This window comes from Halichoerus grypus, chromosome 7 (genome assembly GCF_964656455.1).
Source record: "Halichoerus grypus chromosome 7, mHalGry1.hap1.1, whole genome shotgun sequence".
NCBI lineage: Eukaryota > Metazoa > Chordata > Mammalia > Carnivora > Phocidae > Halichoerus > Halichoerus grypus.
The window spans coordinates 85656232-85678303 of record NC_135718.1 but is presented as its reverse complement, the minus strand read 5'-3'; the positions used below and the strand labels follow the sequence as shown (position 1 = coordinate 85678303).

Genomic DNA, 22072 nt, shown 5'->3' with positions numbered 1-22072 from the left:
CCTGGCTGGCCCCAGGGGGGTGCGACTATGCAGGGTCAGGCCCATTCTCCCCCCGGGGGCTCCCAGGTCCGACCCTGAAGCCACCACAGCTCCGGGTGGGATGGACCTGCCCCGTTCTCCCTGTCCCGGGCGGCTGCCATCTCCCCTCCTCTCTGCCTCCAGGCCCTGTGCCGCCACCCTCTTTGCTGCTGCCAGTCATCCTGCTCCCGGGGTCCCCGAGAATGCCCTCTGCTTTGGCTTCATCTTCACCCTATCTGCGGCTTTACTGTTCTTCCTGCTCCTGCCACTCATCAGCCTCACGAAGGGACTACTGCAGAAGTCCCAGCACCTGACCTCTTCTCTGTCCCTGCTCCCCTCCCCTGTCCTTCTGCTGGTGGCCCAGGGGCAACTCTACTTCTCCTTGCTGTTTGGGAAGTGCCCATAAGCTGGAGCCTGAGCTCTTGCTACCTACGGTTTATAATAACATTAGGTGTTCAGACCTAAAGGGAATTTCTGATTTAGCCCTTTCTATTCTAACAAAGCCTGACTCAGGATGACTGTCTCTTGGTGGACTTAAAACCAGAGTCCCTCATTGTTAGGTTTGGGGTCTGTTTACTGGAAGCCCCGAGGCCTATGGGTGGAAGGGGTGGAGGGCTCTAGGGGATCATTATTTAAGTGGAATTAAAAAATCACTTTTTTGTTTTAATAACTATTAAACCCATTGTATGTATAACCTGAGTAAGGAGTAGAAAAAACAAAGCTCAGGTGGTTCCCCGACTTCCCCTGAGGTCAGTGACCCAGGACCCCCCCATTCTAGCTCCGTGGTTAGTCCAAACTCTAACCTATGGACAGATCTTTTTTTTTTTTTTTTAAAGATTTTATTTATTTATTTGACAGAGAGAGACAGTGAGAGCAGGAACACAAGCAGGGGGAGTGGGAGAGGGAGAAGCAGGCTTCCCGCGGAGCAGGGAGCCCGATGCGGGGCTCGATCCCAGGACCCTGGGACCATGACCTGAGCCGAAGGCAGACACTTAACGACTGAGCCACCCAGGTGCCCCCCATGGACAGATCTTGCTGGAAGGTGGCCGCAAGGAGGGACTTGTCCATCAAAATTTTTCCCAGGTTTTCCACCCACCTTATTCTTGGCTGCTTCTGGAAATTAAAACTATGGTCTAAGGTCAAAGCCGCGTCCCAACGGAGAAGAACCCAGTGAACATGCCACAGGCTTCCAGGCAGGTCCCCAGACAAGTTCCTGAAATGTTCTGAGCAGAATAGATGTCCATCCTCCCAAGAGGACTCTTTGAAGGGGCACTGCTGACTTGGATGTATTCCTGTCCCGATAATCCTCACACACCTGACACAGCCCCTGGCAGGAATCCAAACCCCTGCGTAGCCGCCGCCCCTGCTCGGAGCCCTGCACTTGCCGCGGGTGCCAGGAGGACCTGCGAGATGTCACGAGTGAGGCAGATGAAAAGAAAATTAAGCTCCTCCAGCTGGGCAGCCCCGTTTGATGTCAGCAACTGAGGGTTGCGTAGTTTCCATGCCTTGAATTGTAATGTGTGAGGAGTGCTCTAGGTGGGCTGATGGAGGCACTGAGCCAGGAGCAAGAATGTTGGAGGGGCCGCGAGGACACGTGTGTCACAGGGGGCTGCGGGGCGGTCACCCTGTCAGCTCCCCTGGGACCTGTGCTGGGAACCTCCCTCATCATCTCCCCCATCCCCAGATGCTGGCGGAGGTGGGAACCGTCAGGCCTAGTGCGTGTCTTCTTGGGCTCCCTGTTCCCACAGACCAGGGAGACTCAGGAGCAAACAGGCAGGGGTCACTGGGGGCTTGCCTAAGAACAAACTGTAATCCATCGAGTCATTCAGACACTTGCTGTTCATCAAGCGTTTATTGGGCCCCTACTGTGTGTCAGCTGCCTGCTGGGGATGCCAGGAATCCACAACCTGGCTGGCTGGAGGGCCCCAGGGAGGGTGCTGGGGGGCCCTGGGAGGGCACTGGAACCCCGGGAGGTCACTGGGGCCCCAGGAGGTCGCTGGGGTCCTGGGAGGGCGCTGGAGCCCTGAGGAGGGCATTGGGGCCCAGGGAGGGCACTGGAACCCCAGGAGGTCACTGGAGTGCCCCAGGAAGTCACTGGGGCCCTGGGAGGGCGCTGGGGGGCCCCGGGAGGGCGCTGGAGCCTTGGGAGATCACTGGAGTGCTCTGGGAGGGCACTGGAATCCCGGGAGGTTACTGGGGCCCCAGGAGGGCGCTGGGCCCCTGGGGAGGGTGCTGGGGGCTCCGGGAGGGTACTGGGCCCCCGGGGAGGGTGCTGGGGGGCTCCGGGAGGGCGCTGGGGCTCCGGGAGGGTGCTGGGCCCCCGAGGAGGGTGCTGGGGGGCCCCGGGAGGTTACTGGGGCCCCAGGAGGGCGCTGGGCCCCCGGGGCGGGTGCTGGGGGGCTCCGGGAGGGCACTGGGGCTCCGGGAGGGCACTGGAACCGTGGGAGGTCACAGGGCCCCGGGAGGGAGGCGGGGTCGCCGCAGCTCCACCGAGTAGCTGATGTGCAAGCAGGTGCTGTGACCCGAGGTGGCTTGTGATCGGTGTGCAGAACTTAGATTCGGTCTTCAGGAAACAGAAACAGAGTGACTCGTGGCCGGAGAGAAGGGGAGGGGAGAGGCCACAGGTGGCAGGGCCATGAGGACTTGTCAGGGGAGGGAACAAAGCAGCCCTGCCCGGCGGGAAAGGCCAGGGCAGGTGCATCTGAGTTTTCCTGGAGGGCAGGTTCTTGGTGGGCGCAACGGAGGAAAGCTGGACACGTGGGTGGGATCCGTATCGTCCTCTGTCCTTGCATCCTCCACCCCAGCCATCGGTGGTTAGAGGTAAAACGGTCAGTGTCCGGGGACAAAGGAGGGAGCAGGGAACTTCCCGTCCGGAGGACAGGACTTGGAGTGAAGCAGCGGGAGACGCCGTGACCTTCAGACACAGGAGGACGCGGCGCATCTGACGCGGGAGGGCAGCGGTGACACAGGCTGGGCTGAGCGGGACACTGAGGTCAGACAGGGCAGGGACGTGCGCCCGCCTGACCAGTGTGTCCCTGTGACCCGGTGCAGGTGACTGCTGGCTGCTGGCCGCCCTGGCCTCCCTGACCCTGAATGGAGAGCTGCTTCGCCGCGTGGTCCCGGGGGGCCAGGATTTCCAGCAGAACTATGCGGGGATCTTCCGTTTTCAGGTACTGTGCTCATGGCCCTGGACACCACGGGTGACCCTGCGGCTACATGGGGTTCGGGATGCAGTCAAAAATCTGTGTGTCACTTTGGACTCCCCCAAATCTTCACCCCTGATGGCCAGCAGTTGACCTGAAGCCTTCCCGAGAATACAGTCGACCCACACACGTTTCGTATGTCAAGTGTATTATATGCTGTGTTCTTAGCATAGAGTAAGTCAGAGAAAAGAAAATGTCGGTAAGAATAAGGAAGAGGACACACATTTCAGGACTGTGCTCTACTTATCAGCAGGCACTCACTGTTCAGAACGTGTTGTTCGGGGGTTCTTCCCATGCCCTTGGGTCCTACCCCACATCCCCGAACCAGAGACCCAGCAGCCCTCGTCCAGCGGTCCTTGCAGGGGAGCCAGACGCTCCCCTGGTCTGAGAACTGCCGCTCCCATGCACCCTGCCCTCCCTGGCCCTGCGGCCTTGACGAGGAAAGGGGTCCCGAGGTCCCGAGGTCCCGAGGCGTGGGACCCACGCGGGCGCGTCTGCTCCTCACTGACACGCCGGACGCCACATGTCCTGTATTCTCTGGCCTCTCCTGTGAGCGTGGACGGAAGACGCAGAGCCTGCTCTCAGGGGGCTCGGAGCTCGTCCCTCGGCACAGGGTGCTGTCTGAGGGGCCTCTGCCCCGTGTCCCCTGCCCTGCAGTTCTGGCAGTACGGCGAGTGGGTGGAGGTGGTCGTGGACGACAGGCTGCCCACCAAGGATGGGGAGCTACTCTTCCTGCACTCGGAGACGGGCAGCGAGTTCTGGGGAGCGCTGCTGGAGAAGGCCTACGCCAAGTGAGTACGCGGTTCGGGGCTGGGAGACCCCCGTGTCTCCGGAGGACCGCACCCACCCCGCCCCGAACTCGGGGTGCCGCGCCGAGTCCTCCCCAGCACCTGGACGCTGGGGCCAGGAGCTCTCGGCTCAGCACTGCCCCCATGAGGGTGTGGATCAGAGGGGTGGGGGGCAAGATCTGCAGAGTCTTGGTGCCTCCACCTTCTCCTTCAAATTCCAAGGTCAGTTCCTAGGTCAAGGTGAATTTATTAAAGAATGATGAAGAGGAAGGGACAGGTGCACTTTGATGCCAGTCCTCACCCCCCTTCCTGCTGGCGTTCCACGTGGGAACCTTCTTTGTGGGTTCTCCTGATGCATGTCACTTACCCTGTCCTGCAACCCCATTCCTTTCCAGCCCTCTTCCCAGAGCAAGCCCCTGGGGCTCTCTCCCCCAACCCCTGCCCAGGCTCCCAACCCCCAGGAACCCAGGAACCCAGGGTTGGTGCTAGGAAAGCTGCACTTTGCTTCTTAAAAGGTGGGGGGTGGTGGTGGTGGTGGTGTGGCTTGGTGGGAGGTGGCCCGAGATTCGTTCCTGCAAACCGCAGCCGGGGCTCCCTGCTGACCCAACACAAAATTGTCTTCCGGTCCACTCTGCATCCTAGTGCCAGCCCACGCGGGCCCCTCACTTGTGGATGATGCACCTTTTCTTTCTTTCCCCACAGGCTCAACGGTTCCTATGAGGCTCTCACTGGAGGGTCCACGGTGGAGGGGTTTGAGGATCTGACCGGCGGCATCTCTGAGTTTTATGATCTGAAGAAGCCCCCAGCCCACCTGTTTCAGATCATCCGGAAGGCCCTCCGTGCAGGGTCCCTGCTGGCCTGCTCCATTGATGTGAGTCTCTCTGCTCCCCCCTGGGTGGGGGGGAAGGGGCCAGAGCAGCATCCGGGGCTGAATGGGCAAGTCTGGGGATGCACTGGTCCCGGACCTTATCAGTGGCTAGGAACGGGGGTGCACCGTGGGAGCCCCGGTCTGTAGTACTAGGGAATGGCCCTGAGAACGGAGCCCTGATCCCTGGATCCCGCGTCCTACCTTCGCTGCCCCCCTTTCGTGGGGCTTCAGGAAACAGATACACGAGGGGCATACTTGATGGACTTTGAGATCCCTGAGGAGAAGGGGAGTGGGTCTGGAACGAGGGTGCGTGCGCTGCCTGGGGGGCTGGCTGTCTGGGCCCCGGGGCGCGTGGACACTGGAGCTGGTCTGTTGTCCCTGCCCCTGTCTGTCCCTGACCTGGTGACCTCGGACACGTGAACCGCACGTCTCTGCCAAATCTCAGCCCAAGTGTGTGTTTGATGGGGAGACGATATGGGGCCCAGAGAGGGGGTCTGTGGAAGAAGAAGGGGGGAGACACTGGAGCAGCAGACTGGCCCAGAGCCGGCGTCCTGGATAATTGGTCTTCTTCAGGCGGCATGGGGTCACTCGGGGAGAGCAGGTGACCTCCCAGTTTCTGGTGGCATTTAAAGCCTGTAAGCCGTGCTCCGGTCCCCGGAGCCACATGGCGCTGGCCTGGAGCTGCAGGTCTGCTCAGAGGTCACCACCTGCTCCCGAGGTCACCACCGCAGCTGCACCCCAGCGCCGCCCGGAGCCAGCCCCGATGGGGTCAGGGTCAAGGTCGGGGTCAAGGTTGGCCACCATCCGTGGACTTCCTTCCCAATCAGGTCTCCAGTGCAGCTGAAGCAGGAGCAGAGGTGACCACCTGCCAGAAGCTGGTGAAGAGCCATGCCTACTCCGTCACTGGGGCCCAAGAGGTAAAAGCTGGCCGGGGAGGTGAGGGGAGCAGGTGGTGATGCTGCACGTGTCCAGGTCGCCAGGGAGAGCCTCCCCCCGCCGAGGTCCCTCCCTGGCTGCCCGGACGCTACCCGTGCATGGGCCGCTCTTGCTCCTGGGCCCTTTGGACTCTTCCCCACTCGGAGACGGATCACGCGGCCGGTGTGAGCGACAGCTCCGTGGGCTCCAGCGACAGGCAGATGAGATGTGGCTGGAGGCAGGAGGACGGTTTTGGAGAAAGTTGCAGAGATGATCCGTTAGATTCCATAGGCGGTCTAAGAAGTGTGTGTGCACAGGCGCAGTGGTTGAGACCAGTAGAACCCCAAAGGGGGTGAAGGCAGTGGTGTCGGCTCCCTCAGGATGGGGCACAGCGGCGGGAAGGAGCGGCCCTTTTCCTTCCTCGCCAACCCAAGCAGAAAGCATGGGCTGCAGTTTTCACTGTGTTTATTTACTATATTCTGCCCACTTGGAAAAAGCGTTGGCAGCGGCTCACAGTGAAGAGCGCAGACACAACCAAACCACGAAGCTGAAATAACCAGACAATCCAGGCGAAAGGCATGGCTGCCCTTGAGAAATGAACTTTGCTCTGAGCTTCCCGATGGCCAAGGCAAAAGGGAAATGCGATGAGATCTCAAGTTTTTGTTGTGTATCAAAATTGCACGGGTGCTTGTGTTTTGAAAACACACTCTTTAGTAAAGTCGTTCCCAAGTAGAGATTGAGCATGCGTGTGTAAGCATGGGCCAGGGCATGATGGAGGACACAAAGGGAAGTAGGACACAGAAGACCTAATGTTCATTGTGTCTGTGTGTGTGTGCGAAATGTGAGCATGGGGGCTCTGGTGAGTGTTCAGCAAGTGGCCAGGGAAGGCAGTAAGTATGGGTTTGGTTCCAAGTATGGGCTCTGCAGACACACTGCCTGGGGGCCCATCCTCCGTCCACCACGTTCTGACCTAGGGTGATGTAACGCCCTGAGTCTAGGATTTCTGAGCTGTAAGAAAGATGGTAACAGCACCCACCTCCTAGGACCGCCCTGAGGTCTCGGTGCGGTGACAGTGTGTTTGAAAGGCTTAGCGCCATGCCTCGTCCAGAGTGCATCCTCGCTGAACGCTGACCACTGTGCTCTGCGCATTTACTGTCCTTTGGTCTGGTGGATTAAGAGTCAGTCTTAGTCAACTACAAAATCGAAATGCAAGTTAAAGCCGACACAAACTTGTTTGTGAGCCAGATGCATGGTTTATTCAACCAAATTGTGGAAAATAGAGCAGTTGGCCATGCCTGGAAAACATGCATTAAAACAGGAGTGTGGTTGTTTGGGGACATTTGGAAAGTGCGAGTCCTCAGGGGGCAGACGCGGGCGGGGGTGCAGATGTGGGCGGGGGGCAGGCGTGGGGCAGACACAGGGCAGATGCAGGTGAGGGCAGACGCGGGGTGGATGCGGGTGGGGGGCAGGCGTGGGCAGACGCGGGGTGGATGCGGGTGGGGGGCAGGCAGGGGGCAGACGTGGGCGGGGGGCAGGCGTGGGGCAGGCGTGGGGTGGATGCGGGCGGGGGGGCAGACACAGGGCAGACGCAGGGCAGATGCGGGGCGGATGCGGGTGGGGGCAGATGTGGGCGGGGGGCACGCGGGGAGCAGATGCGGGCGCGGGGTGGACCCGGAGTGGACACGGGGCAGACGTGGGGCAGATGCGGGTGGGGGCAGATGCGGGCGGGGGGTGGACGCCGGGCTGATGCGGGGCAGACGTGGGTGGGGGGGCGGGCGTGGGGCAGACGCGGGGCAGACGTGGGCGGGGGCGGGCACGGGGTGGACGTAGGGCGGACGCGGGGCGGGCGCGGGGGCAGATGCGGGTGGGGGCAGACGCGGGCGGGGGGCAGGCGGGGGGGCAGACGTGGGCGTGGGGTGGACGCGGGGCAGATGCGGGTGGGGGCAGACGCGGGCGGGGGGCACGCGCGGGGTGGACGCGGGGCGGAAGCGGGGCGGACGCGGGGCAGTCACAAGCTCGGGGCAGCGGAGCCCAGCGGCTCAGGGGCTTCCGCGTGTGGACCTTGCAGGTGGATTTCCGGGGCCGTCCTGAGAAGCTGATCAGACTCCGGAACCCGTGGGGCGAAGTGGAGTGGACGGGGGCCTGGAGTGACGAGTAGGTTCTTTCTCCCTGTCCCCGCCTCCCCCTGCGGAAAGGCGTCACGCAAAACACGGTCCTGCGGAGACCCGTGGCGCGTGAGCGTGGCCGCGTTTTCCGAGGAAGCCGGCTGTCCAGGAAGGGGAACCGCGTGGGTCCCGCTGAGAAAGGCAGAGCTCGCGCTCTGGATTCTTGGCCTCCGGGCGTATGCTTGGCGTTGGCAGGTTTGGCCGCTCCCTCTCTGGAAGGTTTGCCTGTTTCCCACCTGCCACACCGGGGTGATCAGACGCCTCCCACCGCACAGACCCTGGTCTCTGACAAACGCCAAGCCCCCCAGCGCCCAGCTTAGGATCCGACCCCAGGGGCCGGCTGGCGGTAGACAGCGGTGGGTGGACGGGCGTGGCGCCCTGGCTCAGGACGGGGCGCTTGCTCTACCGACAAGGTCATGAAGGGCCAGACAGGGTCTCGTCCCGCAGGTCTCCCGCCTGGGAAATGGGAATATACCCGTCTCAATAGGTCCCTAACCTCGCGGGAGCCGCCCCGCACTGCCCATGCTCCTCGATGGCGCAAGGGCCCTGGGAGGGGGCTTCAGCACATGCGGCCATGTTGCCCACCACTGCCCACCACCGCGCACTTCCCTTCAGGTGTGCGCCACGGAGAGACGTGGTTCCCTAGGGCCACAGAGGCTGATTCCGTTGTCCAAGTTGGAGCAAAACCTAAAACCTCAGTTCTGGCAACTGCCCAGAAAGGGGGTCCCGGCTGAACAAAATTGACACTCTAAGTTTTGGCTGTTTCAGCTGACAGCTGGTTAGCAAGCTGCCCAGAGGGCTTCTGTGACCCCATCTCGTTCCCTGACTAGCTCCCCCCACCCCCCACGTCTCTGGGAGGCTGGGGCAGGTGCGAGGGGGGCAGTGGTGGGGGCAGGAGAGGACCGGGGCCATTTCTGTAGCAGCTGGTCGGGCAGGAGGACCCTGCGTCTCTGAGCCACACCCCAAAGTCAGCCCAACGTCCAGTTAAATGATTTAGATTTTTTTTAGGTTCAAAAACCAATTGGGAGATTTAGGTCAGATCCAGAATTCTCCAGCTTGTCCCTACGCTTTGTTTATAACAAGCACGTTCTGAGATTTGGGTTTGATGGATGAATGTTTCCATGAGTTGAAGGGGTCCTGGGTGCCCTCCTGTGTGACCCCTTGGTCCCGCGCGGCCGGGCTTTCACACGGGGAGGGGGGGCTTGCGGGTTGCTGAAGGCATCCAGAGAAGGGACTTCTTGATCCTGCTCGGTTCCTAGATGCTGCACACGTATTTTCAGGAGACCTAGCTTGGTAAAGGTCAGGCGGCCGGAGATGACATTTGAATGAAGTATTTGGGCATGGCCACGGAAAGGCCACAGCACGAGGCCTCTCGGGTGACACGACTTCAGGGAAATTGCTGCCCCACTGGGCTTGATGGCCTTTGCTGGTGGCTTGGGAAGTGGACGGTGTGCATGTGCCCAGAGAGGGTCCGACTCCCCCAGGATCCTCACCTGACCAATGAGCCAGAACGATGACCTGCCCGTGGACGTGGGGGTGCATGCCCGGCAGGCACTGTCACGCCTCCTCTCTTGGACCCACTATCCTGTCCTTGGGGCCTGGGAGTCTCAGCTAGAAATGGAAGTCACCCTGGGAGTGAAATTAGGGCCACGTCCCAGCGGCATGACTGGGGTTCATGTCATCGGTCCACGTCCCTCCCGGGCGTGTGTCCCCCCATCTGTCCCCCCTGTCCACTGGGGTCTGGCTCGTGTCCATCTTGGCCCTCAGGGGGACGTCTAGCTGTGGGAAACAGCGTGTGTTGCAGCAAGCCTTTCACGAATGACCACCTTCGCTTCGCTTTTTAAAGATTCTAATTTTGCGATTTCCCCCAGTGCCCCAGAGTGGAATGACATAGACTCCAGGCAGAAGGCGGAGCTGGACAAGAAAGTGGAGGACGGCGAGTTCTGGTGAGCCCTGTCGGCGGGAGCCATCCTTCGAGGTGGCCAGGGGCAGCGTGTCTCCAGGGGTTCAGGAACTCGACATGGCTCCCTCTGGGGGCGTCCTTCTTCTCCCCCGTTACCCTCGTGCGGTCCGACCTCGGGGCCTGCATGTGTCCGCGTCCCTGCCTCCATCTACTGAGGCAGAGCACCACTCGTCTCTCGCCAAGCTGGGCTTAGCCCCGAGACAGGGTGACTTCCTTTGCAGGGGGGCTAGGACTGATGACAGGGACGCCCCTTGAGCGTGACGTGGACTAGGGTCATCTCTGCTGGGCAGAGTTCAATTGGAGGACACCTCTGCAGGCTCCAAGGTGCCCGACCCCGGAGGCAGGGCCTGTTTACTGTTCCGTCCCTCTGCCGTGCAGGGGGGCTCTCTTATAAAATGGAGACGCCAACAGTAGCCAGGGACTGGGACAGCGACCCCGCGGACGTGGACAGGGTCAGAGCTGGCCCCTTGCTCCGTGCTGGGCCTGGTAGGCACGCCCTCCTTTCTGCTGGAGCCTGCCCTGTGGACCCAGAACCCTGGTCTTCTGCCCCCAGGATGTCATTTTTGGATTTCTTGGGGCAGTTCTCTCGGCTGGAGATCTGCAACTTGTTCCTGGACTCCCTGAGCAGCGAGGAGCTGCACAAATGGGACCTGGTCCTGTTCAACGGCCGCTGGACTCAGGGCTCCACCGCCGGGGGCTGCTCGAACTTCCCAGGTGAGGCAGAGGGAGGGCTGCGGGGCACCAAGTCCCTCTGGCCTGTCCTCCCTGAGCTGGGCAATGCCTCGGCCTGTTCGCTGGCTCCTGGCATCCCTCGGGGCCCGCACTTCTCCCTGGGCTTGGAGGCCAGGGCGGCAGGGTGGACAGTGGCTCAGGGAACACCGTTCTGTAGCTTCTGTGTGTCCAGTGCGTTCACGCTTCCCCCACCTGCCCTGCCCCTCAAGGATGCGCTTCCTTGTACTCACCGTGCTCCTTTCTTGGGCTTCTCCCAGCCTCTGGTGGACACGTGTCCCCCCAGCCCCGGACGCTCTGCTGCTTCGGTAGTTGGCGCTGTGCTAAGCCTGTGCGCCTGAGCCATGAGGGTGGGGGTGGGGGGCCTGAGCCGGGGCTCCGGGATGGCCACTCCCTGCTGCCACGGGAGCCACACCCTGGTGAGGATGGTCTGTGCAACCCCAGCCTCTGCACTGACCCGGGGCCCTTGTCTCCCTGGGTGGGGAACCCTCCCCAGTTCGCCGGACAGACGTCACTGATGCATCGGCACAGCCTCCTCTTAGGTCGAATCAGCAGCAGGAGGAAGACCCTGAAAAACCGACCCCACTTCCCTAAGGAGAAATGAAGGAGAGCAGAGCCCGCTCCCTCCACCCCCAGCTCCCCAGCCCCCTGCCCAGACGCAGCTCATTGTAAGGCTGCGCTCAGCATCATCATAAAATCCCACGTGCACGCAGGCTGCGTCCTGACCACTGTGTCTTCCTTCGTCCCGTCCAGCCCGAGCCCCGCACCTCCACTGAGCTCTGCTGCTTGACCCTCAGGACGTAGCGTTGATGCCCCCGTGCAAGGCGCCGCGTGAACCGGGGCTGTCCTGTAAATGGGGGGCTTTATTTTTATGGCTCATTCTCTTCTCCAGCTCTGTTAAGGAGTAAACAAAAAATGAAGAGATTGCCGTAATGTTGCATTTGGGAGAAATTAAAATATGCTCGCCGTTAGCGAGTGCTTGGAAGGCGGGTAGGAAATTGGCGTGGATCGCTTTGAGAGCGCGGAGCGGTCAGGGCGCCGGAGGGATCTGCACAGAACCTCCGTGGTGACCCCATCGGCGTGGCCAACTAGCAGTCGGGAGCGGCCTGACTGTGCGGGTGTGCCTGCCCTTTGGGAACGGTGTCCGTATGCAGGGGTGCGGTTGCAGAGCTGCCTGTCTCCTGGGAAGCTGTAGAGATTTGGCCTTAAAAGCCTCGCACTCGTGCCCCAAATAAACAATGTGGGTGTGGAGATTCTGGGGAGGTGGGATTGAATAAGTAACATTCTCGTTAACAGCCTGTGGCTCTTGGTCACTGTGCACGCCTTGTTATCTCACCGCGCTTTACCTCATTTAGGGGATGTGAGGACACCCCGGCCTGTCCTCCCCCCAGGCCCTGCTGAGGCCCTAGCGTGTGGATGCCCGCTGGGCCCAGCGTCTTCAGTGACGCTCGGCCGCCCGAGTGTCCTAGAGCCCCGTTGTGCCCTCCGACGACCCTTGAGCTCTCTGTGCCTCAGCTTGTGGAGTCGCGGTTTCAAGAGAGTTTTCAGTCCTCTTTGGAGGGAAGCAGTCTTTCAGAATGCCCGCAGGTGTATGCTTTTTGGTTGCCCATTGTTCTCCCTCACGCACAGTCCACGACGTCCTCTTGGGGGCTGGTGTCTCAGCACTGCAGCCATCTGGCCGAGGGGCACAGGGTCAGCCCCCAGGGCAGGGGACAGACGCTCACCCGACGGGCTGTGTCTATGGCCGTGACTCCCTCACAGCCTGAGATCGCCGTCCCCGAGGTGGGCTCGTCTTTATGGGCCAGGAGCTGAGAACTGGGGACGTGAACCGTTTCCCCTGGAAGACTTGGGGGTCACTTGTGAGTGTCCCAGGGCAGCCCTGGGGCCATCAGACCTCGAGTATTCCTAGTCGAGCGTGTCTGGGCCCCTGGTTGATCAGATGGACCCGTGCAAAGTTTCCAGATGGCGCGGGATGCCGCGGGATGCGTCTGTGGGTGCGTGGAAGGGGTGGGGGGGAGGAGGGGATGCCCGCCACCCTGCAAGGGAGACTCGCCGAGGCCCGCTTACCACCAGCTGCGCGTTCTCTGGGGTGACCAAGGCTCTTCCCCTGTATTCTTTCCGCCTCATCACCCCCTTCGGGGGGGTCTCCCGGCGACCTTCTGGCGACCTCCAGCCACTTATTGGATCAATCCTCAGTTCAAAATCCATCTGGAGGAGGGGGATGACAGCCAGGAGGGGGGGCGTCGGTGAACCCTGCTGCACGGTGCTGCTGGGTCTGATGCAGAAGAATCGTCGGCGCAGAAAGAGAATAGGACAGGGCATGCTCAGCATCGGCTACGCTGTCTACAAGGTACCTGGAGCTGGGTCACCCATTCCCACACTGGATGTCTTTGGTTGGACTGTGTTGGCTGGGAATCGGGGTGCGTCTTTGCTATCACTTGAATGGTCCTCATCAAGCACTCTTTTTGCGCCCGTGAATGCCTCTCCCAGTGGCTTTCCCGGGACCTGAATTCCAACATTAGAGATTCATTTCTACCACTTATATCTCTGCTGTTAACAACATTCAGATGCGAAATCCCTTAAACTTTGCTTGTCCTCGAGGGCTCAGGGTTACTGCACTCATTAGACTTTCCAAGTATAGGCTCCTCAGGGGACAGGAGTCAAGAACGGGGGCCCGAGGCATTTGAAAAAGGGGAAGGGAGGCCGGATATGGGAGTCAGAGATTCTCCTTTCCTCCCATGCTGGGCGATCTTGAGACGCTTCTTGGGACACACAGGCAGGTATGGCTGGGGTGAGGAGCCACACGGCCACCTTCGGTCCGGGTGCCCCTGGCTTGGGGACCGCAGCTCCGTCCCAGGCTGCGGTGCGTGCAGGTAACGCTCTGTGGCCTCATGGATGTGGTAAAGCAAGGCCTTTGGGGCCTGACAAGCCCAGCCAGGAACAAATCGCAATTCACTTTTTATACGGACAAAGGCTCCTTGTAACAAATTCCAGAGGGATTCGTGGCAGTTGTTTTTATGTAATTTTGTGAAGAATTAATTTCTTGAGAAAAATACAATTTTAATCGGAAGAACAAGAGTGGATGGAGGCCCAACATCTCGGTATAAATTAATGCATGAAAAAGAAGTGTTGTGATAAGAAACCAGTTGCCAAGCCCGTACCATGTCCGGGCCCTTCCCTTCGCCTCTCTTGGAACTCAGGGCTTTAGAGTTCAGGCTGTGGTATGTGCGTCTCTCATCATGGAAGAATGCATGCTGAAACATAATCCCGGCTTGATGGCGGGAGAAAGGGATTTCAAATAACCTCAGTTCTCCCCGAGCTTGGCCCTTCCATCCCACCTAGAGCGTGATAGCGTCAGACCAGACCCTGCTCGCGGGGACCAAGCCCGGGAAGGCGCTCTGCGTGCTTTTGTGAGCATCCACCTAGGGTAATAGGGGGCACCTGGAGTCATAGGGGGCACCTGGGGTCATAGGGGGGCACCTGGGGTCATAGGGGGGCACCTGGGTCATAGGGGGCACCTGGGGTCATGGGGGGCACCAGGGTCATAGGTGAGCACCTGGGGTCATAGGGGGCACCTGGGTCATAGGGGGGCACCTGGGGTCATAGGGGCCACCTGGGGTGATAGGGGGCATCTGGGGTCGTAGGGAGAACCTGGGGTCATAGGGGAGCACCAGGTCATAGGGGGGCACCTGGGGTCATAGGGGGGCACCTGGGTCATAGCCTGGGGTCATAGGGACCACCTGGGGTCATAGGGGCCACCTGGGGTCATAGGGAGAACCTGGGGCATAGGGGGCACCTGGGGTCATAGGGGGCACCTTGAGTCATAGGGGGCACCTGGGTTTATAGGAAGCACCTGGTTGTAGGGGGGCACCTGGGATCATAGGGGGCACCTGGGGTCATAGGGGGCACCTGGAGTCATAGGGGGCACCTGGGGTTGTGGGGGCACCTAGGGTCAGGGGGGCACCTAGGTTTGTAGGAAGCACCTGGTTGTAGGGGGGCACCTGGGGTCGTAGGGGGCACTTGGGGTCATAGGAGCACCTGGGGTCATAGGGGGCACCTTGAGTCATAGGGGACACCTGGGGTTGTGAGGGGCCCTTGGGTTTGTAGGAAGCACCTGGTTGTAGGGGGGCACCTGGGGTTGTGGGGGCACCTGGGGTCATGGGGGGCACCTGGGTTTGTAGGAAGCACCTGGTTGTAGGGGGGCACCTGGAGTCATAGGAAGCACCTGGGGTCGTAGGGGGGCACCTGGGGTTGTGGGGGCACCTGGGGTCATGGGGGGGCACTTGGGTTTGTAGGAAGCACCTGGTTGTAGGGGGCACCTGGGGTTGTAGGGGGGCACCTGGGGTTGTGGGGGCGCTTGGGGTCATGGGGGGCACCTGGGTTTGTAGGAAGCACCTGGTTGTAGGGGGGCACCTGGGGTCATAGGGAGCACCTGGGGTCGTAGGGGGCACCTGGAGTCATAGGGGGCACCTGGGGTCGTGGGGAGCACCTGGGTTTGTAGGAAGCACCTGGTTGTAGGGGGGCACCTGAGGTCGCGGGGGCACCTGGGGTCGTAGGGAGCACCTAGGGTCGTAGGGGGCACGGTTCCATGACCCCCTAACTGACTCCTAAGGCTCTGGATGTCCGCAGTCTGGAGAGCTGGGTCGGTTGAAAGCCTGTCACCAACTGGGGAGCAGCCTTGATGCCCCGGAGGCTGAGGAGGCCCGCGTGTCTGTCCCACTCCCTGGCCGCCATCATCTTCCTGCTGTGACGACCGGCTCAGGCCTGTTCCCCGGGCTCAGGATCCTGCATTTCCTTCCACGGGCCTCGCCGCTCTGGGTTTGGGCGCAGGCATGCAGGTCTGTGAGATATTAGCTCTCATCAAGCCCCCCAGGAATGTGGGGTCCTCGCCGATCACACAACTGGAAAATAAAGTAAAAAACCAGCCCCTTTCCCCCTTCAGACTTCTAGGGTGCACTGGTCTCAGACGGCCTCGGAGTTCACCCAGGACGGTCTGTCTGCATGATGTGGGGAGGGTTGCAGGGCACAGAGGGCGGGCCTCGCCGTCTCTTGTGACCTGCTCTTTCCTTCTGCTCCGCAGGTCCCCAGAGAGGTACGTGAGCGCTGGCCGAGGCCTCGTTCCTTCGTGAGGATGTGGCTTGGCGGCCTTCGGGGGCAGGCACGCCACAGGGGCTGCTTCCTCGGAGGGAAGCTGGTTCTCCCACACAATCCGGTGAGCCAGTGACCCTGGCAGGTGGCACAGACGATGCTGGGTCCCACCCCGAGGCCCCCCAGGAGGGGACAGTGGTGACCTTCGCGCCCGTGTGCCTGGTGGTTTGCTCGGAACCAGGCGGTTACAGCGTGCCCGGGCTCCTCTATCTGGAGACAGGAATGAATGCCCTGCTCTCTGACAAGAAAAGGAAGGGCCGCTTGATCTGATTGGCTCCGGCCCCTTCCATGTCTCCTCGGTGACACACCGTCCTGTCCCACTTAACATCTGGGGTTTCCTGCTGACGCCCCCTAGCTGCCCCTGTACCTGGCTGGTTGAAGGGAGAGCCCCTGACAGACAGTGCTTTCGTGGGGAGGGGGGCCCAGCCCGGCTCGCACAAAGTCAGGCCGCGTGCGAGCCGGCCTCCCCAGCAAGCCCCTCCGTGGCTGCAGGGTGGACATGCCGGGTGTGCAGGCTGCATCCCAGACGTGTTGCTGCACAATCTCGGGGGTGATTCTGGCGTGCAGTCGAGGTTGGGAACCCTTGGTCCGTGGTGGGGGCCCTCTGGGGTCGACTGTGTTAATGACGTGGAGGTGCGTCTTCCCCGCGGCATCGCTGGGTCCTCACGCTTTCCCAGATTTGCCAGCTGTGTGGCACATGCCGACGGGGGCCCACATTCTCAGGACCCTGTCGGTGCTGTGGGCCGCCTGCCGGCTGGCTCCCAAACACACATCACTGGTTATAGAGCTCACGTGGAGACAATACGGACGATGGGGAGTGCACACTTCTTCGCTACGAGAAAATAATCCAAATCTGTGTCACGTCTTGGGTGGTGGTTCCCATCAGAAATGTCCCCTCTGTGTGTGAGACAGCAATCACATGCACACACGGTGTGCTTCCTGGGGCCCCACACGTGTCACTGTGGGTCCTGTGCACCGTCAGCAGCTCCCCAGCTGCTGCGCCAGGGACCCCGGGCTTCTGAAAGCTGGTGGCCAGCCCCAGAGTTCCTGGTGCCATGGGGCTGGGGTGGGACCTGAGACCCTGCACTCCTAACACGTCCCCCAGGATGCTCGGGCTGGCCCTGGGCCCACACCTTGAGGGCCACCTGCCTCTGACCCTGCCTGACCCTGCATTGTCACTCCTGGCTGGGCCTTGCCGAGACAGGTTGTGGGTCAGGGGCCTGGTGGGGCCCCTGGAAGGACAGAGGGACCCCTTCTTGCCTCCAGTTCCACGCGGGCCCCCAAACAGGGCTCTCTAATCTGCCGCACCGGGGACCTTGCTGTAACTGTGAGCCTCTTTCCCATGGAGAGAGTGCGCTTCCTGCTTCACCTCTACTGAGTGCCTGTTCCTGGGGTCCCCTGCCCCCCCCAGCTGAGTCAGGGACGGCAAGAATGGTAGTAGCTCCCTAACACCTCGCCCTTGGCGGGGCCCCTGCTGGCTGCCCCTCTAGCAGTCTCCTGCCCGGAATATGGAAGTCTGCAGGGGGCCTAAGCGCACTGGCTGCCCTTGGACCTAGGTCAGCAGGAACTGGCTGGAGATCCCTGTGCAGTCCCGACCGGCAGGGGCGCTGGGGGCAGGTGGCCCCACTTTCCTCCTCCGCTTAGCAGACCTGCGATCCAAAGCAGGTCTGGTGACCGTGGATGGATGCCATCCCCTCTGGGGTGGGCGTTCCAGGTCACACAGAAGCCACGGCCCTGTGGCTTCTCAGCACCCGCCCTCTGACGCAGGCAGCTTGAGGAAGATTGGTCGTAAAGATGCAGCACCACGGGAGGCTTAGTCACCGAAATGACAGCCCGGGCACCCTGCACTCACTAATTAGCCTGCGTCACACACCAGCCCCTCCCACCACCAAGCAGAGGGGCCGCGGGGTGCCTGGGGGGCCTCCCAGACGACTGGCCCTCCGCTTGCAAACGGTTTCCCAGAAGCAGAGGCAAACGGGCCCTTCTGGCTGCTTTGGCTTGAGGAGCAGGATTTCAGCTCGCCCCCCAGCCTCAGGCCCGAGCTGGGGGCTCAGGGCCGCCCAGTTACAGCCTCAGAGAAGGGTCTGCAGGATCAATAGTGGGGTTCGTGAGGGAGATCCCCAGCGAGGAGCGCAGTGTGCACCTGAGACCCTGCTCTGCGGCCCTTCGCTTAACCGGGGAGGGGGCAAGGGGTCGGCCACCGTGGCATCAACAGGGTCAGTGTCTCACACGGGGCCTGGTGCCAGAAGTGCCCAAATACACCCGCTGGGGGACACGGGCGCATCCTCAGCAGAACCCGAGGCCTCCCGGTTCGTAGCCCGGCATTAAAAATCAGCCATCCCCAAATCGGAGCATAGGACCACACTCTGGAGCCGCCGTCTTCCACGATTCCAAGGGACACTCACCTTGCCCTGCTTTGTGCAGCTTCAGGGCCACACGGACGCGCCCCTGGGCCGGAACTTCTTCCTGGGCTGCCAGCCCTGCATGCGCTCCAGCACCCACGCCAACCTGCGGGAGGTGTCCGGCCGGCTGCAGCTGACGCCGGGGGAGTACCTGATCGTGCCATCCACCTTCGAGCCCTTCCAGGACGGAGAATTCTGCCTGAGGCTGTTCTCACGGAAGGCCAAGGCCCTGTGTGTATCCTGTCCTCCTGCGGTGCTGGGGGCCGGGGGCACGTGTGGCCTGGCAGGTGCAGGGCCTGGGTCACAGCTGCCCTGGCCCAGACGGAATCTGTAAAACTCCCTGTTCCCACGGGTCCTTCGCTCGGTGTCCCCTTCCCTCCCCTGTGGATCTATGGGACACCAGGCTGTTGGCTTCCAACAGGTCGAGGCTGGGCAGAGGGCTTTCCTCCAGCAGGGATGGTCTCTGAGCCCAGGGAGTGGGATCCAGAGGGGTCACTGCCTCCTCCGCACACACCCATGCACACGCACCACACTCATGCACTCACATGCACACGCACCACACACCTGCACATACCCATGCACTCACATGCACACGCACCACACACCTGCACACACCCATGCACTCACATGCACACGCTGCACACACACCCATGCACACACACCACACCCATGAACACACATGCTTGCACATACACAAGCTGCAACACACCCATGCACACGCACCACACACCTGCACATACCCATGCACTCACATGCACACGCTGCACACATACCCATGCACACGCACCACACCCATGCACACACATGCGTGCACATGCACAAGCTGCAACACAACCATGCACACACACCACACACCTGCACATACACATGCACTCACATGCACATGCTGCACACATACCCATGCACACGCACCACACCCATGCACACACATGCTTGCACATGCACAAGCTGCAACACACCCATGCACACGCACCACACACCTGCACATACCCATGCACTCACATGCACACACTGCACACATACCCATGCACACGCACCACACCCATGCACACACATACTTGCACATGCACAAGCTGCAACACACCCATGCACACGCACCACACACCTGCACATACCCATGCACACACACCACACACCTGCACACACATGCGTGCACATGCACAAGCTGCAACACAACCATGCACACACACCACACACCTGCACATACACATGCACTCACATGCACACGCTGCACACATACCCATGCACACGCACCACACACCTGCACATACCCATGCACTCACATGCACACGCTGCACACATACCCATGCACACGCACCACACCCATGCACACACATACTTGCACATGTACAAGCTGCAACACACCCATGCACACGCACCACACACAGGCGTGCACATGCCACACACACACACCCATGCACTCACATGCCACACACATGCACATATCACACATATTACACACCACACATACTGCACACAGGCATACACTGCACATATCACACACACATGCATGCACACCACACAATACACATACCACACAAGTGCACACACACATGCACATGCCACACACACATACACATGAGTGCACACGCCACACACATGCACACCCATGCGCACCCCCCCACACTGCACACATACATGCATACAACATACACCGCACACGCACATTACACCACACACCATGTACGGGTTTGCGTGCACACACGGCCTGTGGGCTTGCTGGCTCATTGTCCAGAGGCAGTGTCTATAGGGATTCACGGAGCTGGGTCTCCTGGGGAGGAGTGACCAGGTGGTGAGAGAATCCCCCATGAGTAGGGCCACCAGGGCAAACATTTCAGGTTTCATGAAGGGTCTGGTGACAAACCCTGGGGGGGTGGGGATTGGGGGGAGAAGGGAGGGATGTGGGTCAAGATTCAGTCCGTGCAGTTTGGTGCTAGTAGGGACTGAGGGTCTTGGGTGGGAAGCCAATGCTTCAGAAAAGTAAAATGCTTCCTGAAAGAACCCGGTCAGCTGTCCTGTTTACTTACCGTATTTGTTTTTCTCCTTTCTTTGTGTTCCAGGGAGATGGGGGCTGTGGTGGCTGGAAACCCACATGAGGTATGAAATTTTTCAGAACAGAAGCTCTGGCACTGTGGCATACCAGGCATTCGAGGTTTCTTGTTGATTTGTAGAAGTTCTTTACATATTAAGGATGATGACCTTTTATTCGTCAGGGCCACAACATTTCCTAGGCTCTGGTCCTTCCTGACAAAGATGGGACAGCAGCAGGGTGACCCAGGCTGGGTGGCTCATTCCTACCCCCGGGGGCCGGGCGTCTGTCCCCTGCATCCGTCGGTGGGACCCTCAGACAGAACAGGCCTGTGCTCTTGAGCAGTTCTGGGTGGGACAGAGAAGGCAGTGGGAGGGAGAGTTCAGCCCCTGCTCTCAGACCTGCAGGCTCTTGGGGACAGATGGTGGAGGCGCATGAAACCGATGAAGGAAAGCTCATCCAGACATGCCGGAGACGGGTCTCAGGCTGTGTGCGAGGGGTCTGGGGGTGCTGGAGTGAGCACTCAGTCTGGGGGCCCCATGGAGGGGCAAGGTCAGGGCAGAGGCCGGAGGAGGAAAGTGCGCCCGCTCCCGTCCTCAGCCCACTGTCTTTTTCCTCCGGTGGCCCTTGTGGAGGCTGCTCCGTGAGGGGTCATGTCGCAGGCCGCCCTGCCCTGTCTGCACCAGCACATGCTGGGGGTGGGCGGCTCTGTCTTCACGGGGCCACTGCCGCCCGTCGGCCCCGTGGCTGTGGGTTCAGGTCTGGCTGAGCCGGGCTGGCAGAGGCACCTGGTGGGTTTGCACGCTCCTGTTCCTGCAGGCGCGAGAAGCCCTGGGGTCCGTTCACTCACTCATTCATTCGGTGTTATTTTATGTTTTTAAAATAAATTCCAGTAGAGTTCACACAGTGTTCTCTTAGCTTCAGGTTAGCTCTGGGGCTTACGTCACGAGCTCAGGAGACAGAATCGCCCGCCCCCACTTTCCGCGTGGCGCATTCCAGTCAGATCCTGGACGGCTGGTGCCCAGCAGCGCCCCTGCCGCGGGTCAGTGGCATGCCTGCACCGGCGGCGCTTTCCGGGCTGGTGGCTCCTGGTGACGGAGCTGCCCCGCCCCCACCCTGCCGCGGGGAGAGGCCCAGCCTCCTCGTGGACTCCTCTCTCACAGTGGCCTCTCTTGCTGCTGTCCCAGGGGTCAGAAAGGCCCGTGTGCCCGAGTGGAGGGCATGGGTCTGAGCCTGCAATTCGGGTGGTAGGAGCTAGCCTTCTGCTCCTTTTTGGTTTCTGTTAACTTGACGGAAGGCTGGCCCCAGGCTCCCATAGCACCAGGTTGCCAGGAGTTCAAGTCCAGGCATTGCGGGGGCTCCTGTCTCCCCCTCCCGTGGTCTCGGGGTTTCCTGAAACACCTGCTGTTTCACGGGAAGACTCTTCCTGTTGCAGGTGCTCACCGCTCTCCCTTGGGACGCCCCAGTCTCAGCTCATGGTTGCTGCTCCTGAGTCGCCCGGGGGCTTCTGCACGAGCTTGGGGCTCTGACCCTTTGTGAGCCAGGAGCCCCCAGCCTAGCGCCCAGCCTTCCCTCACGAGGTCCTGCAGAGATGCGCGAGGTTCACAGAGATGCATGAGATTCCCAGGATTCCAGGGCCCCACACGCGCACACAGATGCACACGGGGGTCACGTCTGTGGGGGACTCAGGACTTACAGATTGCAGGGACGGCCCCTGCCACGTGCCAGGCATCCAGGAAATCTCTTTAAAGGAATGAGCAAACTGCAAGTTTCCACATACGCCATCACGCAAATGACTATTGTTCCCGTGATCTGTGTGCGGTGCTCCCACCTGGTGGCAGTGT

The 22072-nt window shown here is 60.9% G+C and overlaps 1 protein-coding gene across 1 annotated transcript in view; it reads left to right on the top strand.

The window, feature by feature from the left end:
• Positions 1-22072, top strand: part of LOC118527345 (calpain-8-like) — a 43799-nt gene that overhangs the window by 11843 nt on the left and 9884 nt on the right. The window contains 12 exon segments of the mRNA XM_036079120.2: positions 3070-3188; positions 3879-4012; positions 4712-4880; positions 5705-5794; positions 7861-7946; positions 9829-9903; positions 10474-10634; positions 12823-12884; positions 12886-12999; positions 15730-15741; positions 18222-18430; positions 20260-20296. Of these exon segments, the coding sequence (XP_035935013.2) occupies positions 3070-3188; positions 3879-4012; positions 4712-4880; positions 5705-5794; positions 7861-7946; positions 9829-9903; positions 10474-10634; positions 12823-12884; positions 12886-12999; positions 15730-15741; positions 18222-18430; positions 20260-20296 (1268 nt within the window).